At 37.3% G+C, this 14,522-nt stretch overlaps 2 protein-coding genes across 3 annotated transcripts; one reads left to right on the top strand and one right to left on the bottom strand.

Annotated features, from left to right (window-relative positions):
• The first annotated feature begins 1,377 nt into the window (after positions 1-1,377).
• On the top strand, positions 1,378-6,633 carry maf1a (MAF1 homolog, negative regulator of RNA polymerase III a). Of its 2 annotated transcripts, none has more exons than XM_046875082.1 (8): positions 1,378-1,455; positions 2,263-2,362; positions 2,787-2,915; positions 4,662-4,830; positions 4,948-5,069; positions 5,221-5,340; positions 5,506-5,613; positions 6,058-6,633. In XM_046875082.1, the coding sequence occupies exons 2-8, from the start codon at positions 2,280-2,282 to the stop codon at positions 6,080-6,082; spliced, it is 756 nt and encodes a 251-aa protein (XP_046731038.1). In that variant the 5' UTR covers positions 1,378-1,455; positions 2,263-2,279; the 3' UTR covers positions 6,083-6,633. The 2 variants fall into 2 exon arrangements, with proteins under 2 accessions (XP_046731038.1, XP_046731039.1); XM_046875083.1 differs by lacking the exon at positions 1,378-1,455 and adding an exon at positions 1,743-2,149.
• A 1,709-nt stretch (positions 6,634-8,342) lies between these two features.
• On the bottom strand, positions 8,343-12,984 carry trib3 (tribbles pseudokinase 3). The gene is made up of 4 exons (XM_046875080.1): positions 12,154-12,984; positions 11,041-11,328; positions 10,503-10,795; positions 8,343-10,201 (listed from the first exon to the last, which is right to left on the bottom strand). The coding sequence occupies exons 2-4, from the start codon at positions 11,326-11,328 to the stop codon at positions 9,736-9,738; spliced, it is 1,047 nt and encodes a 348-aa protein (XP_046731036.1). The 5' UTR covers positions 12,154-12,984; the 3' UTR covers positions 8,343-9,735.
• Between the last annotated feature and the right edge of the window lie 1,538 nt (positions 12,985-14,522).

Below are 14,522 nucleotides of genomic sequence, written 5' to 3'. Positions count from 1 at the left end.
AGGCGTGGTGTGTGAACTGGTTGAAATTCGTGTGTCTCACTGTGAATGTTAACCTGTTAATTCAGTTAAACATTGTGTAATTGACAGGTTTTATTTTTAATCATAATTTTTTTGCTTTATATGCTTTATGATTATAAAACAGAAAGAAAGAAAGAAAGAAAGAAAGAAAGAAAGAAAGAAAGAAAGAAATACAACAGCTTGCCATTGAGACAGTACCCTTAAAAGGACATCTTTGTACCTTATTTACCCCAAAAATGTATAGTTGTAAATTAAGGAACACATTAGTACTCTACGGTAGTAATGTGTACCTTTTTGAGTATAAAGTACAAAGATGTCCTTATAATGGTATTAAGAGTATATTGTTTACATATTTTAAATTGCATTTTGTGTATGCACAGTACATGGCACACAGTAATGGACACTTGGACATTTAAATAATCTTCATTTTGTTCTATTCTACAGTCCATGTATCAAGAATAAAACAAGTCATTTGAAACAAATTATTGAAAGAAAATATGTATTGAACTCAACTGAGAAACATGTCAATTATATCAATTATACAATGAGATGAAATAAACATTTAGTGTCACTTCTTTTAAGCTTCCTGGCTGGTTTGTTTAAAAGTAGTAGCTTTTTACAGTGTTAAAGCTAACATATATCTCAATATATAAAGCTACTTAAAACTGCCAAAAGTGTTTCTGCGACGTTCCTTCCCATCTATAAAAGAGTTAAGGAAAATACACAGAAAAAAGTGAAAGTTTGTCCAAGCAGCTATTTTTCCTTAAAATTTCTTCAAAACTTGGTAATTATTCAACAAGAGCAACAGGCAGAGTTACTAAACACTGTGCAACACAATTCGGATACCATATGCCAACTTACACTGCTTGACTTTTTTGTAAAAAAGAGTGAAGCGTTTTTTATCGCTTTGAGCTCATCACAACCGAATGTGGATACAGCGCGGGACCGCGGATGCGACGCGAGCTACACTACTAGGGCGTGTGATGATGACGTGACAAGTGAGTGACTGATTGCCATGGATACGTGAACGTCATGTATAAGACTATCTTGTCTCTTTGAATTTTAAATCACTCTGCATTTATATACATTGCTCAATTAAAAAACCTCAATTAAAAATGTCGTGAACACAACTCTCCACTAAAAAAGTAAGGGGGACATATCCCCCGCATCCCCCGTGTAATCTACGCCCCTGCATGTGGTACTCAACAAACACCATTTGTAGAAAAGCGTTCTCCTTCAGTTGGATTTCCACGCTTCACCACTAGAGGGAGATTCACAGTTTACCATAAGTTACCTCTGTGACAGTTGGCCCCCTTTGCCGGAGTGCTTAAAAGGCCACAACACTGAGCAGCAGCGCCGTCATTCAACATCGCGCCACCTATCGAACAGGAGTTAGCAGATGACAGCAAGAATGGTGTTGGTTCTTCGAGCTAGATAGTAAACCTCCCTAACACCATTTAATTAAACTGTACTAACAGCTTACACTCAGGGTTGTAGGACCGCTATGTGTAAAGCAGTAAATTTCACCCAGAGTGGGACACCAGCTCATTACACACACAGACTCATTTACACCAAGGGGGAGATTATATAACTAGTCAGGCTTTGGTAAATAGACACAAACAGATACCCTGGACTTCTGCAAAGGTTCTTTAAATCCATGTGCAGACTGAAGCTCCAGTCCAGTTGGTGTCAGTCTAGTAGTCATATTTCCCTTCTTCCGGCTCTACCGGATGTAAATAAACATCTTTCCGACCTGGGAAAGTGTCGCTAGCTGGGAAGTTAATATTATAGACGAAAATATTAAGAAAGTCTGCGTCTAAAAAAAAACGAGACGCATAAGAAAAGGCTTGCAAAAGCCTTGCGCCTCTGCTTAAGCTCGGAGTCAGTAGCTGGGATGCCTAATTTTTCTCGTTATTTCACTTTTAATGGCAGGTGCTGGAAATTTCACAGTGAGAAGGAAGATATATTCATCCGACATCGAAGTGCAATAAGCTCTCGACAAAGACCTTTACGTGTACTTGTGCAGTAATATTAATCTATATTAAAGACTCGAGTGCTTTGGCGCATGTTTTAGGCGACAGATAAACGTTGCAATAAAGTTTAGCAGACAATTACATGTTGGAATCATATGGTATATGGTGTACATATAGCTGCAGTTTGCTAATATAGAAAAGTTTTGTAGGTTAATTAGTAAGGCTGAAGTCCTGTTTTGTTTTGTTTTGTTTTTTGTTTTTTTCTTGTCAGAATACAGCTAACCTACAATGAAGCTTTTAGAAAATTCAAGTTTTGAAGCAATCAATTCTCAGCTAACAATAGAGACTGGAGACTGCAAGATAATTGGGCGGTAAGTTGTTTTTTGTTTGTTTTGTCATGTCAGTAGACTGAACAGGATCTATGTTTATCAGTTGATCAAGAGTAATGAGACCTGTATTGTAGAACATTGGCATATGTGAATGTGACAAGTATGACGACTGGGCATCTAATGTTGATTCATGCCTCATCTCTAGCATGGAATCGCTTCTTAAATATTGTTATTATTGTTAATATCTACTGACTTTTTTTGTGCAAAAAAATAAGTTAGGAAAATACTGTAATACTTACGGAGTACTAAAAGGAATAACTATAAATACAAAATTTTGCCACAGTCGAAACTTGGTAAACATCTACTGCAATAATACTGCTGAAAATAGCTGCTCATGCTGGCATGCCATTAAAAAGAACAAACAACAAACAGACTGCTATGTTTGTGATGCTGTTTCTTTTCCTAGAATTGAAAGCTACTCCTGTAAAATGGCAGGAGAAGACAAGCAGATGTTTAAGCAGTTTTGTCAGGAGGGACTGCCTCATGTGCTAGAAGCATTGTCCCCTCCTCAGTCTTCTGGAGTCAGCCCTAACAAGTATGTACATGAAATGCTGTCCCTTATTTGAAACCTGTGCATGTAAGGCCACACACACACACACACACACACACACACACACACACACACACACACACATATATATATATATATATATATATATATATATATATATATATAAAACATATATACACCCTGATCAACCATAACAATAAAAAACACTTGTCATGGACACACAAAGCTTCTGAAGGTGTGGTGTGGTATTTGGCACCATGTCAGCGGCACATTTTTCAAGCCCTGTAAGAAGGAAATGGATCCTCTATAGTGCTGGCTTGTTTGTCCAGCTGGTTCACATAAGTGGTATAATCGAGACATGAGAAAATTGAGGCCAAATCAGCACTTGGGAGAGTTTTGCAATCTTTCTCACACTATAGCATTTTCCTGCTGAAAAAGGCAACTGCAATAGTTTTGCCATGAAGGGGCGTTCTTGGTCCGCAATAATGTTTAGGTAGGTGGTCTGTGTGAAAGTAACAGCCATGTGAATAAATGCCAGGACTAATTATTATTAATTGCCTTCTTTGCTTAGTGGAGCTTGGTGCTATCTTTACCCAATGTAAAATAATGTGTAAAAGAACGCATGATTCATATGACAAGACCACTTTCTTTAATTGTGCCATGTAGGGCTGCAACAACTAATCCAGAAAATCAATAATAATCGATAGAGAAATTTGTTGTCAACAAATGCTTGGGCTGCTCAAATTACTGTGTAGCATGAGGGTAAGATAACACAGCCACTTGCCAGCAGGAAACATTGTGTGTCCCAAGTCATCCAAGGCATGGGAGCATTTTATATTAAACGCAACAAAGAAAACCGTACCTGGAAATTATGCAAAGTGGAGCTTGTGTTGCATGGAAGTTCCACAGTGAAGCATGAGCACATGAAAAGAAAACACACTGGTGTAATAGATGAAGGTGAAACATCAGCATGGTAAACAAATACTGTATAATCCTCATCATGTGAAAATGGTATAGTTTTGTGAAGTGCTATTGTGTTTGATAACTTCTGATAACATGATCTGTTCTGTCATGACTTGCGAGCATCAGATTGCGCAATCACCTCCCTCATGACAGTGATGGATTCAATAAACGGTGCAAACAAAAGCTAAATCTAAAAGCAGCAAATAACAGCAGCAATAAATTATTACATTTTTAGTCACTCTTGTGGTTTTCAGTGAAAACACCAATGCATATTTTTTCCTTAAAAAGACAAATCAAGTCTGTTAGCTTGCTGCGTTTCTTTGTTTTATTTTCTTTTTATAGCATTTGTCTTCTACAACAGTAACTTATCTGTTTACAAACGTGATTTACTGTGGCTTTACGACGTTCAATTGTGTGGTCTCTTGCTCTTGTATCCCATCTACCACATCAAGTTTAAGTGTCAGCCAAGAACAGAAATCTGAGGCTACCATGTGGGGAAACTCACAGAAACTATTCATCTAGAAATTGTGTGTGGAAAATCCCAAGGGAATAGCAGTTTCTGAAATACTCAAACCAGCCCAAATCTTCATGATACAATGAGAGTCACAGAGATTTTAATGTTCATTTTCATGTTTGATGTGAAAAAGACTTCTCTTGCCTGGTATTGGCACTTTTTAAAATTTTTTATTTTTGCATTGCACTGCTGCCATGTTTTTGATTAATTAACTGCATGAATGTTCCGAGGACAAGTTATTTATAAGTGGACAGTGGATTCTATATTTGTAACACATGTTTATGTACTTTTAGACTGAGTCAAAGTCAAAGTGGTGATGAAGCAGAGGGTCCACTTTCTGACAAGTGCAGCAGGAAGACTCTGTTCTACTTGATTGCTACCCTTAACGAGTCCTTCAGGCCAGACTATGACTTCAGCCGCACCCGAGGGCATGAATTTAGTAGAGAGCCTAGTGTCAACTGGGTAGGCAAATTTTCACACTTAGAAGCATTGTTAAAACTGCACCAAGCTAAAGAGCTGTTTAGATTATGTTTAATGATACCACTAAGTGAATGTAAAGCTAAAAATACACTCTTTTAGGTGATTAATGCTGTGAACAGTAGCTTGTCTACTGCTGCTGGGGAGGCATACAGTCACTTGCAATCTAAGCTCTGGGAGGACATTGACACTGAGATCAGTTTGAACGAGTGTGACATTTACAGGTACAAATTCTTATACAAAACTTAGACAATATACATGTTCTGGTATTATAATTAATATAGATCACTTGATTTATTTTCCACATTTTATAATAAATGTGATGTACACGATAATTATGTACTACTTAATGACAATATTCTGTTATAATTCTAGCTATAATCCAGACCTTGATTCTGACCCGTATGGTGAAGAAGGCAACCTGTGGTCCCTCAATTATTTTTTCCACAACAAGAGGCTGAAAAGGATTGTGTTTTTTACATGCCGCTCTGTTAGGTAGTGTATGCTATTTACTCCTGTTGTATCACTCCTGATTTAAAAGTAATATAAACTTTATAATGATAAACTAAATAATTACATGAGCATTTAAGTTTGTTAATATTTCATGTAGAAGTAAATTTTAGTATGTAGTGTTTAATACCTGCTTACATTGGATTCTAGTCTTTTTATGACTCCACGAGACTCGGGAGTTGAAACAGACCAGGACCTGAACCTGGACCTGGACCAAGGCAACTTTGAGGAGGCGGAGAACAACATGGATGAGGAGTGGTGAGAGTACACCATAAAATAATAAAATATCCTTATAATAATTCTCACAGAGTTCCCCTTATGTTCAAAGGTTTACATTTTAATAGTTTAAAAAATAGTACATGCTTGCAAAATATGTAAAACATAAAGTATATGATGTATGAAAGGTTAATTTGCAGGCCGTTTCCTCAGCTGTATACATTGTATAGTGACATGAAATTGTTTTCTACATTTTACATTTCTACATTTTAACACATGCATTCAATAATTTAAATTACACAGCATTTAACAATACAATAAAACAAACAAACACACACACACACACACACACAAAAAACACTAAACAACAGACATGCGAAATATTTTAGGAAAAAAGTTTTGTTAGGAGACAAGCATTGACATTTAAATAACATTTTTGACAGTAACTTGTACCAGCACAAGCTGATTGTGTTCTTTTCATTGCAGGTATCGGCCATTATGTGCCCAGTGAAGATGTCATAAATCCTCTGCCTTGCTCCTGAATGCCTCTGAAAAACATTTTTCATAAATAAACTTTTGAGATCTAATGTCTTTTCCATTTCATTTCAAGTAATTGTTCCTTTCTCTTTATAAAATAGGAAAAATGAAATAAAAAATATTACCCGGAAGAGATTCACACCTTGGTTTAATTTTTAAAAAATTTTATCGTGTTTGTATTTTTCAGTATTTGTTATTGGAGTTCTTTTTTTGTCACCAAATTCTGAGGATCTCTGCATACTTGCAAAGTATTACATGCTTTTTTTTTATTTTATTTTTTTATTTTTATTTTTTTACATTTTTTCAAAATTTCAGTTGAGTGCTTTTTATATGATTATAAAGTTAATACTTGTATTTTATATATAACAGTGTGTTGGATGAAGCGCTTTATTCTTTACAGTTTACTTTTATGAATGCATACATCTGTTTCCAATTCCATCCCGTGTCTTCACAATTGAATTTGCAAAATGAATATATTGATAAATGTATTTTCAGTCCAGAATTAAAACGCCATTGAAAAGTCTATTTCAGTTTCTAAACTTGTTTAATTCTGTCATATTGGACAAAAACAAACCTTTACATTTGCATTTGAACTTCCTCATCCTAACACTGCAGCTCTTTTTTTTTTGTGTGCGTGTTTGCATTTTCACTTTGAACTTGATCATCTATCTGTCTAGATACTATGGATCGGAACATTTGGAGTTAATTTTAAAATCATTTAATCCTTGTACCACTTGTTTTATTACAACAGTTTTAAAACTGTTTTATTTTTTGCCTAAGTTGAGGCACGAGGATGAGAGTCCTTTTGCAAAACTAAGGATTGTGGTCAGTGTATTGTATGTCAGAACAGAACTAACTTAATGTCACTTAAATGTCTAATAGAAAGGGGGGGACAGGAAATCCAACTGCAAATGCAATTTAGCATTAACATTTTATTAACATTAACATTTTATTGGATTTGAATAAATTCTGTAATATATTGTCTTTTTTTGTACCGGTTTTAAAAATGCTGTTTTTTGCCACCAGGTGGTGTGTTCTGCTTTCCTCCCTCTTAGTTCTAAGAATTATCATTGTTGTTTCATTTATCTAGTTATAAAAACTTGATTGCTGTCATATTAAGGGACCAAACGTGTTTTATATTGTATTTGTGTGTTATTTTCTTGGAGTATGCTGGGGTTGCCAATGAGCAAATTGTTTTCTTTTCAGAATGTCAGACTTGGTGGATTTTGGAAACGAGTGTTATGCTTTTGTTGCATTTAAAGGCACGATCACACTGAAGTAACCTGTTGTATGGCCGGCCAATATGATTTAATCTTTTTTTTTTTTTTCTACTGCAGTATGGGTAATGTTAAAATTATCTTGGGTGTTGGCCTTTTGCTATGCTTGAGTAGAATACTTTTTTAATATGCTACTGTTTTAAAATGACTGTTCTACAATAACATTATTGTTTATCATTTAAGTTTTATACCAGTATCAGTTTAAATAAGTTGAATGTTATCTGTACCATTTATTACATTTTAGCAAGATGTTGTAACATTACAGTAGTGTGATCCAGGGTGGGATTCTGTTCCAATGATATGCTAAACTTTTGTCATGTAAAATCTTTTATATATATATATATATATATATATAAACTAGTAACCAGCTCAGTATATTCTCTGTGGTGGCAGCTACTTAAACAGTGTTTGAGTGTCTTTGGCATTTGTTTTATATTGTGCGCGACTCTATAGTGCATAACACTAGTTTGTGGTAGCTTAATTATACCGAAGCTACCGAAATTCTTGAAACTTTAAATGTTATAAAATGCATTATTGTTACTCAGAACATTTATTATTGCAGGGGATTTAGAAATTAAAACCCATAGAGAAAAGCATTGGGAATCATAAATGTGTACTTTAATGTGCATATTTCTGTATATACATTTGTTAGGGTGCAAATCTTTCTTTGTCTGGTGCATTTCAGAAGATAAACAGCTTTTGCCTTGTGTGCTCTGGGCTCTATTATGTTTAATTATGTTTAATAAATCTCTAAAGTTATCAGTTTAAGTTAATTGTTTTACTTCATTAATGGTTAACAGATAGATAGATAGATAGATAGATAGATAGATAGATAGATCGATAGATCGATAGATAGATATATTAATAATATCCTACGTTAGGTGGGATTTCTAGTTTTAACCCTTGAAGCACAGTAAGTAGAAAATCAATATTTTATAGTCATGCAGAAAACAACACTTTTTTGTGTGTACTTTGTTTATTTGTACTGGCAACAAATACTTACAAAACAATTACAATGACCCCTTCAACTGAGAACAAAATGTAGTGTCCTTTTGTTGCCATAGTTAGAAAAAAGAAAAAAAAAAAAAGATATTTACAAATTCACATAATAGTTTGACAAACTGATGACTGTCAACACACTGTTCGCAGGCATTACTGCCGACAACTGTAATGCTTCTCTTTTTTTCCAGTGTGTCACACACACCACACTACCATTACGTGGTAATGTGCTGTGGTGTGCAAGAACGAACACTCTGTATTCTTGGGGATCTATGTCCACCCACAGCACATACACATATCAGACAGTACTCAAGCCCTAGGTCATGTTTTATCTATGAACAAAGACACCATGCCAACAATAACATCAGAGGTTCCTCAGAACACTTTTACAAACCTGGCTTTAAAGAATCTTAATCCTGAATGGTTTATATATATATATATATATATATATATATATATATATATATATATATATATATACACACACACACACACACACATACATAGAGAGAGAGAAAGAGAGAATGTGTGTGGATTATAGCTTCTAATTTACACGAACATGGCACGACATTTTTTCTTTTCTATCATGTTATCTCAGTAAATCAAAAACAGGGTGAGTCACAAGACAACAGATATGCCTCTAAGTGTTGTGAAACACTATTCTTTTAAACCCTTCATATACAAGAAAGCCAATGTGAGCACTTCGGCTAACCTATCAGAAAGTCACACATTTAATGAGGTTTGGTGAACTTAAATCTTTGGTAGGTTACTCAAAAAAACAAAACAAAAAAAAAAACCTACTTAATTATAAACTTATTTTCATAGTGAAAAGGCACTTTAAATTACTGTGTTTCCCACTGAAAAATATGTAAACAGTACATACTAAAAAGGCACATACTGTGCATCAAGTATTCCAGGATTCAAGTCGGAGGTATCGGGCAAAACAAATCAAAGTCTTTCACAAATTTAAATGTACATTGTATGAAGTATATACATGAAAATCACAACACTGTTGAACTAAATGTTTGCAGGAGTGGAGGGGTAAAGGTCCATTTGTGCCTTCAATAGCAAATCTACTCCTGAAGTCATTTTAAAGCCCCAAAACACCATTTTATAGCCCTTTCATTTTGATCTTAAACAGCATGTATCACCATAGGTATTCACACCAACCTTAGGTCTATTTGTATAGACCACAAAGAGAAGGAACCTGATTCCAAACAGAAATCCAGTTCACTTTGTCTTGAATCTGCTAAGTGTTTCTCATTTTGCAGCCACCTCAAACAGTCAGAGATCACAGACAGTGCAGGCAGATGCAAGCAGGTGAAAGCTCGTTCTGGTTCTTCACCATGTTTCAGTAACAGTCTCCTTCTTTTCCTTTCTCAAAGTCTGGCACCACTTGGTCATTTGAGTGCCTGGAGTTAGGGTGCTGGCTGACAAAGGTATTGTTGCTACAGTGGAGCCACGGGTGCAGCAAAATGTCTTGGGCCTCCAGCCTCTCCAGTGGTGACTTTCTGAGCATGCAGCACACTAGAGACTTGGCTCTTGGGGACAGAGTCTCGGGGATTGTAAAGGCACCCCTGCGTATTTTGCTGAACAAGGCAGCAGGCTCCACATCTTGAAAGGGGTAGCGACCCACCAGCATTGTGTAGAGTACAACTCCCAGGCTCCAAATGTCTGCTGCCTTTCCAGAGTATGAATGTCGTGAGTTCAGGATTTCTGGTCCCACATAGGCTGGACACCCGTGCTTGTCTGTGAGAGAGTCATCATCTCCGTTGAGGAGACAGGAGTCCTCTAGGTTCTGCAAAACCAGCTTTGTTCTGTGGGCAAAGAGCAACATTCATTTAGGTCCCTTTCTACGATATGATATTACACAGAAATCCAAACTCAAAACTATTTATTTACATCAGATACTTCTATAGTTACTAGTTTGGTCGTGTTTTTCTGATAGGTAATAGATCAAATTCAATTCAATTACTATGTAGTTGATTTTATTTAACCATGAATATTGTTTTAAAAAGGCTTTAAACAGATAATGTGCTGATAAAAAATGAATAAAATGGTTCTTTATGAGTAAGTTTGTCCCTGATGAGCAAGCCAGTGGCTAAAATAATGACTGACCTTTGTGCATCAGTAAAGACGAATTTGCGCAACTTGAGGTCTCTCAATACGACGCCATTTTCATGACAGTGGTTGACCGCCGATGCCATTTGCTTGAAGAGACGCACGGCTTCGTCCTCCTGGAGCCTCTTACAGGTGCGCACATATGAGTGCATGTCACCGTAGTTGCGTTCGAAGAAGATGTACACATTCTGCTCGCCCATAATGATCTCTGATATCTTACAAATGTTGTCATGAGGAAGCAGACGGGTGTACGGAGCGATGAGCTCATGGTACTTCCTCATCGAAAATACCTATCAAACATAGGCAAAATTAATTATAGACCACCACAAAGAACTAGAATTTTTTTTTTGTTAACACAAGCCACACAAAGAAAAGAAATGGAATGACCTCAACATAATATGAAAAAACGAGTGCATTCAAGAAAGGCAGCATTAGATAATCAGTCCCCCAGTTACCTCTAGTTGCTTTTACTTTTAACTAAGGGCAAGTGCTTTGTTATGGAAACAAAATCCATATTGACAGAGAATAACCTTACCTTACAGGTAAACTCCTGCTCAGTGATGCGATGGACAGCTCGATATGTCTGGGTGCCCTCTGTGGCCTCTAGTAGAATATAGCTCCCAATGGAAGAGACACAGAGCTTTTCTGGACCTGTGTGCTCCGTGCTGTGTGTTTGAGGCCGGAGGCATGGCGCTAGACCAGGGGAAGGGGGCTGGCTCAGCTTACGACGCTTGCATTTTGGTGCATGGGTGTTTTGGGAGTCTTCACAGTCCACTCGCTTTAGACGCAGCGGGAGCGCAGGTGCAGAGAGGTTTACGCTCATCTGTAGAAAAATTAATGAAAAGAGCCATTGTATAAATCATTTGAAAACAAAAGATCAAAATTAGCTCAAAGGACTGGTTGGAATAGGATCTGCATAGCCTCAAGTGCACCATATGCTGTGTTTTCTGGTATTCGTTGGCCAATGTTTGCTTGCACATATTTACCAGGTAAATGAAGGTTACTTTAGACTCATGCAGTTGCACAAATAGGGACCTCTGAGCAGGCTCGAGTTGAAATAACAAGTGAGCTATGGGGATAAAGCCATCCGGGAGAAGGCAAGGCTGAATCACATCCGCTGTTCCATCAGACAGACTAAAAATGGGTGAATGTCTGTGTGATGAGCACAGTTGCTTGATGCAACCAGTCTCGTACTCGAGTTACTGTCGAAAGCATAGGCGCTGCCAGTGAGTCACACACCGACCTATTACACATTCAAGCGCGTCACACAGTGACGTAGCGCAGTCTCATTTTTCCACTGCCACCTTCCGATAGTTTACACATAACCCAGGCTTAAGCAAATAATCAGTTTGTGCCGAAATTTCCCCCAAATTATTGTATTAAAAAACCCTGTATACACATAACGAAGCGTGGAAATCGGACGCATTTGAGAAACCCGGAATAGCGTGTCGCGTTTGAGGGCAGGTTTTGCGAAAGAGTTGCACCATCACTTTTTCCATCTAAAGTTTAACCCAGACTATTTCACAATCTTTTTTTTTTTTAAAACAAAGTGCAGCTCATTGAGACAGCAAGTACCTGGCGACAATCTTGTCTTTGTTAGTGAGATAATTAGCAAAAAAAGGAAGAAAATCAAACGGGTGCCACTCACCTCGCTGCTGAACAAAGGACTCGCTCCTTCAACAGCAGAACAATAGTAATTCAACTCCAGCGCCAGTTGTTGGAGTCCAACTCAGATATGATCTTTTTTGCCTCAATACATTTTTTTTTTACAAAACTAATAAAATAAAAACTAGTGAAAGTGAATATGCAACTGGTATAGAAGTGTACACAGGAACTCTTCCAGGAGAATTAACGCCGAGAGCCAGGCTGGACGAGGTGATTGTTCCTCAACTGTACTTGGCTGCTGAGTCCAAAAAGTATCCAAGACGCAAATGTAGAGGAAAATCAAACAAAATGAGGGTTTCAATTTGTTCAGACTTGGAGGTTTGTAGTTTCCTTTTGTTAAGTTGTTCGGGGAATAATGCTGAAGTCTTAAAGTGGGAAAAACATTTAGCGTTGACACTAATGCCTTTGTTCCTGACTCCGGCTGAATGAAGGCTGATAATCACAAGAACAAAGTCGATCTTCTTGAGTAACGCAGCTTCTTGGTCTTGAAATAAAAAGAGCAAAGCTGATTGAAAAATAAACATCGAATAATAAAAAAAAAGATATGGTTCTAACGAACGGTTCAGATGGAGGGAAAAAAAAAGTTAAGTCCAGAAAGTTAAGAGAAACGTGTCCCAGCAGTGGAGTGTCCTGGGCTTAACCATATGGTTACGGCTCAAACAGGACTTGAGAGAGTTTAATGAATGAGGCTCATACATTCAGACGTGACCCCTCCACCTGAGCGTCCGAATTGTGGGCTCCCAGTTTGCTCGGTGACTCCTATTATGCTTTCTTTTTTTTGTGCGTGACACCAGCTTCGCCTCGATGATGCTGTACTGAGCGCGATTGCAACATCTCGAGCTCCACCTCCTGCGTCTGACGACATCTGGAGCACATCGCCGCAATAGCGGGCAGCACAGAGAGCTCATGCACTGGTGGAGGGAGGGGGGAAGCAAGAAGCAGCAGGGTATGAGGAGTAAACATTTCACTACGCCATAAAAGCAAATATTACCCGAATAATAATACGCTTTAAAGAGCGGAAGTCGACCCCCTCCCCCCATCTCTCTCTCTCTCTCTCTCTCTCTCTCTCTCTCTCTTTCTGTCTGTAGTTAAGCACTGTCCTACCTCTGTATGGAGACCACTCTGTGCAGTTGAGAATGGTTCCATATGAACTACTTGAAGCTCCATTAAGTTACTGAGCAACTCAAGAACTATGAGAATGGATTTGGATTATAGTTATTATAAACAGTACTACAATGGTTTAGGAATGCAATATACATGAACAGCACAACTCAACAATGATAAAACTATGTTGAATGGACATTCGGTGCCATCCAGATGATGATGGGTTCTTTTTTGAGTCTGGTTCCTCTCAAGGTTTCTTCCTAATACCATGTCAGGGAGATTTTCCATGCCACTGTCACCACTGGCTTACCCATTGGGGACATTAAGGATAAACTTATAAGGGTTAAACTTACAGGCAATACACCTATACTTTCCCACTTCCTAACCTTCTTATATCTGTAAAGCTACTTTGGGAAAATGTCCATTGATAAAAGTGCTATACAAATAAAACAAAAATTGGCAGCATGTAGAGTACATTATATAATAGTACTAGTGCTACACTATTAAAGCACACCCCCCTCCTTTTTTCTGAGTCAATACTAATGCAGGTGTTGCACCATGTTTGCAGTGTTTACCACAGGGACATTCAGGGAGCCTGCATGACATAGAGTCTGCAGTAACTGATCCTCATTAAAGTTAGGTTTATTCTACAAAGAAGGCAAAGTGGAAAATATGCTATTTTGAAGCAAGAGTAAAACTGCTGTTGTAAAAAACAAACAAAAAAAAAACCCCTGCATGGGCAAATTGTGCATTTCAAAACCATTATTTTAATAATGCTAGTTCATTACATTAGGGTATTTGTGTATTTGTGCATGTAACATGTTTGCTGGCTATAGCCGTTCTTTAGAGCAGAGCCATTTAAAACAGAGCCATTTAAAACACAGCCCGGTGAATCGTTATACAAAAGTGTATACAGTTCAGAAATACAATGTGCAATCGTTTGTATATTCCTTTTAAGTTTGTATATTGTACATTCAGTTTGTATATTGTATATTTGTACATTCACTTTTAACTTTTAACAAAAAGAAATACAAAGAAATGTCACATGTATAAAATGAATTTAGCATGTTTAGCGCTTACAGTTGTTCCTTCATTATAATCATGAATAAGGACCTTTGAGTGGAGAGGTGAGAATCTACCCACTGTGCCTGTTCAGTTATTAATAATAGAAAAAAAACCTGATGTCAGCTCTCTGTGTATGTACTGAGAATATACACCCCCCCCCACACACAGACACGCACCCCGGAA

The sequence above is a fragment of the Silurus meridionalis genome, chromosome 19 (genome assembly GCF_014805685.1).
Source record: "Silurus meridionalis isolate SWU-2019-XX chromosome 19, ASM1480568v1, whole genome shotgun sequence".
NCBI classification, from domain to species: domain Eukaryota; kingdom Metazoa; phylum Chordata; class Actinopteri; order Siluriformes; family Siluridae; genus Silurus; species Silurus meridionalis.
This window is presented reverse-complemented; position numbering and strand designations above follow the sequence as displayed.